Raw genomic sequence first — 2,626 nt, 5'->3', positions numbered from 1 at the left:
CCCCCTTTTTTAAAAAAAGGGGGCCCCCCCCGCCAAAAACCCTTGGGGGGCATTTTCCCCCAAATAAAAGGCCAAAAATTGTGGGGGAAAAATTAACTTTGTTTAAATTTTTCTCCCCCGGGTAGGTGCCCCCCCTTGAGGTGCCACCCCCCCATCAAGAAACACAACCCAAATTTTTTTTTTTTTTTTTTTTTTTTTTTTTTTTTTTTTTTTTTTTTAAACGGGGCGCCCCTGTTCAAAGGGCATGGGGGATCAGAGCCCTAGGGCTCATGACCCCATTTGGCCCTTTTTGAACAAGGGCCCTTGTTCAAAGGGGGCATGGGGGTGCACTCAGTGTTCCGTTTCAAGATTTAACCACAGTGGTAACATGTGTTTCTACGAATTTAGCGCCTTTAGAGTATTCAAGTTTGGCGCCTTTTGAGTCGGCACATGGTAGTTCTGATAAGGGTGCACTCAGTGTTCCACGTAGATGTTTTACTGCGTTGAGCCCCACAACTTTGGCGCCTTTTGGGGATTCAGGGTTGGCGCCCTTTAGTTCAGCGCATGATGTTTCTGTTAAAGGTGCACTCAGTGTTCCGCACAGATGTTTTACTGCGTTAGAAAGCAACACATCCACAGGGCTGGCTCTCTGTTCAATGGAGTCCCTCGGGGGCGGAGTTAAATCGGCCCCTAAGGGTGATGGGGGTGATGTGGGTTGTTGCCCGGTTGAGGTTTCTAAAAAAGGGACTGCCGAGTTGTCATCTCGTGTTGTGGTTTCCACTTCAGCACCGGAGGTGTACACTGATATGAAGTCTATGATATCCATAGATTTAGTGCCTGACAATTGCAATGTTACCACTTTTGTAGCATCGGAAATGTTGAGATGTAAAGCTGCTACAAATTTAGCATCAGAAATGTTGAGGTGTAAAGTTGCTACAAATTTAGCGCCTGAAAAGTCTTCTCTTTATTCCTCTTGTCATCCTAGCCTAGACTGTATAGTGACATCAACGGATTATGTAGATCAGTTTATGGACGGTGACTTGGCCAATGCATGTGAGCATGGGAACAGTCTAAAAGGAGGGGAGGTCGCTCCACTGCAATCTTCCATGACTTACTTAGATCTGGAAAATGTGTTTTCTCCCATGTCACTAACAGTTAGATCCCCCTCCAGCGAATGGGCAGTTTGCAAGACTAGCAAGTTTGACAACTCACGGAATGAGGACTGTGGTATAAGGGCGGGGGATCGCATTTCTAATATTTCTAATATTTCTAATGATTCTATAGAAGACTCAACCCCCGCTAAAAGTTTAGCAAACACTACTCATAGGGACAATTTTAACATTCATTCCAGTATGTTCAAAGATCAAGAACATCAGGACTTTACGGAAAATGACTACGACCATGCCCATCGGAACATTGTAAGCACATCAACGAAAAACATAGGGGCAAACAGTCTTGCTTCTGTTGAGGACGTTTCTCTAGATGTTATTTCTGATAAATGCATTCCTCAGAATGTCGTCAAGGTTATTAATGGTGTAAATATTGTTGATAGTGATAACATGTTAGTTGATAGTGATAACATGTTAGATATAAAAGATGTGGAAGGAGATGACAATTGCTTAACACAGGCGGATTTTAAATCTAAGGTCTGTGTAGTTATGATTGAAAATAATCCAGAACATTTGGGAGATGTGTGTCAATGCAACCAAATGCTGGAAGTTGGGGCTGATGTTTGTGTTAACAGTGTGTGCCTATGCGAGCAAGTGTGCCAATGCAACCGATCTCGAGGTGTTGTTGCTGATATATGCGAGCAAGTGTGCCAATGCAACCGATCTCAGGGTGTGGTTGCTGATTATTGTGTTAACAGTGTTTGTCAATGCAGTCTAGCAAAGCACAACTCTGCTGACAAGGACAATAAGGGCAATATGGTCCAAAATAAGGGTAACATCAAGGGCAACAGTAAGGATTGTACTGATAGCGCTAAAGTGAGTCTTGATAGCGCTAAAGTGAGTCTTGATAGCGCTAAAGCGAGTCTTGATAGCGCTAAGCACATTATGTTCCACGCTAGCAATATCCAGAGGGGTACAGACATAGAGAGTTCAATTACTAGGGAGTGTTCCTGTGTTAATGCCAAGCATGCTGGGTGTGCAAAGGTTTATACGACAGCAGGAGAGCGGGATTGCCAGTTGTTTTCATCAGGATCCTGTCGCCCTGCTCTGAATAATAGGGGAGCCACTGTACCTGTTACATCCACGACAGACGATGATGATTGCTTCATTGTACAGGAAGCATTTCTAGGTGATGACTTATCAGTGGTCATACCAAGCATACTTAAGCACCTTTCAAACAGTAATTTAATTAATTTAACTATCACGAGAGACGTTACTCAGGTTGGCGGGGTCAACCCAGAAGTTGGGTCAGAGTGGTTAAATAGAGGTGCAACCACAGATGCAGAGCATACAGCTACAGACACTGAAAATACCTGTACCAAACCATTACATGAATCAATTGAATTGAGTAAGACACACACTTTGTCCAACCACATGCTGGTTGATTATGATCTGTCAGGGTCTTCCTTGTCCACTGGTGGTCAATCGGTTTGTGGTAGATATGAGACAGAGGAAGTCTCAATAGAGGCAGACAGGAG

The 2,626-nt window shown here is 43.8% G+C and overlaps 1 protein-coding gene across 1 annotated transcript in view; it reads right to left on the bottom strand.

Moving 5' to 3' along the window:
- TTC16 (tetratricopeptide repeat domain 16) overlaps positions 1-805 on the bottom strand; it is a 361,188-nt gene extending 360,383 nt beyond the window's left edge. The window contains exon 1 of the mRNA XM_044058179.1: positions 380-805. Within this exon, the coding sequence (XP_043914114.1) occupies positions 380-805 (426 nt within the window). The remainder of the gene's footprint in view (positions 1-379) is intronic.
- Positions 806-2,626: the final 1,821 nt, after the last annotated feature.

The sequence above is a fragment of the Protopterus annectens genome, chromosome 16.part0 (genome assembly GCF_019279795.1).
Source record: "Protopterus annectens isolate FY-2018-M chromosome 16.part0, PAN1.0, whole genome shotgun sequence".
Lineage (NCBI taxonomy): Eukaryota > Metazoa > Chordata > Ceratodontiformes > Protopteridae > Protopterus > Protopterus annectens.
This window is presented reverse-complemented; position numbering and strand designations above follow the sequence as displayed.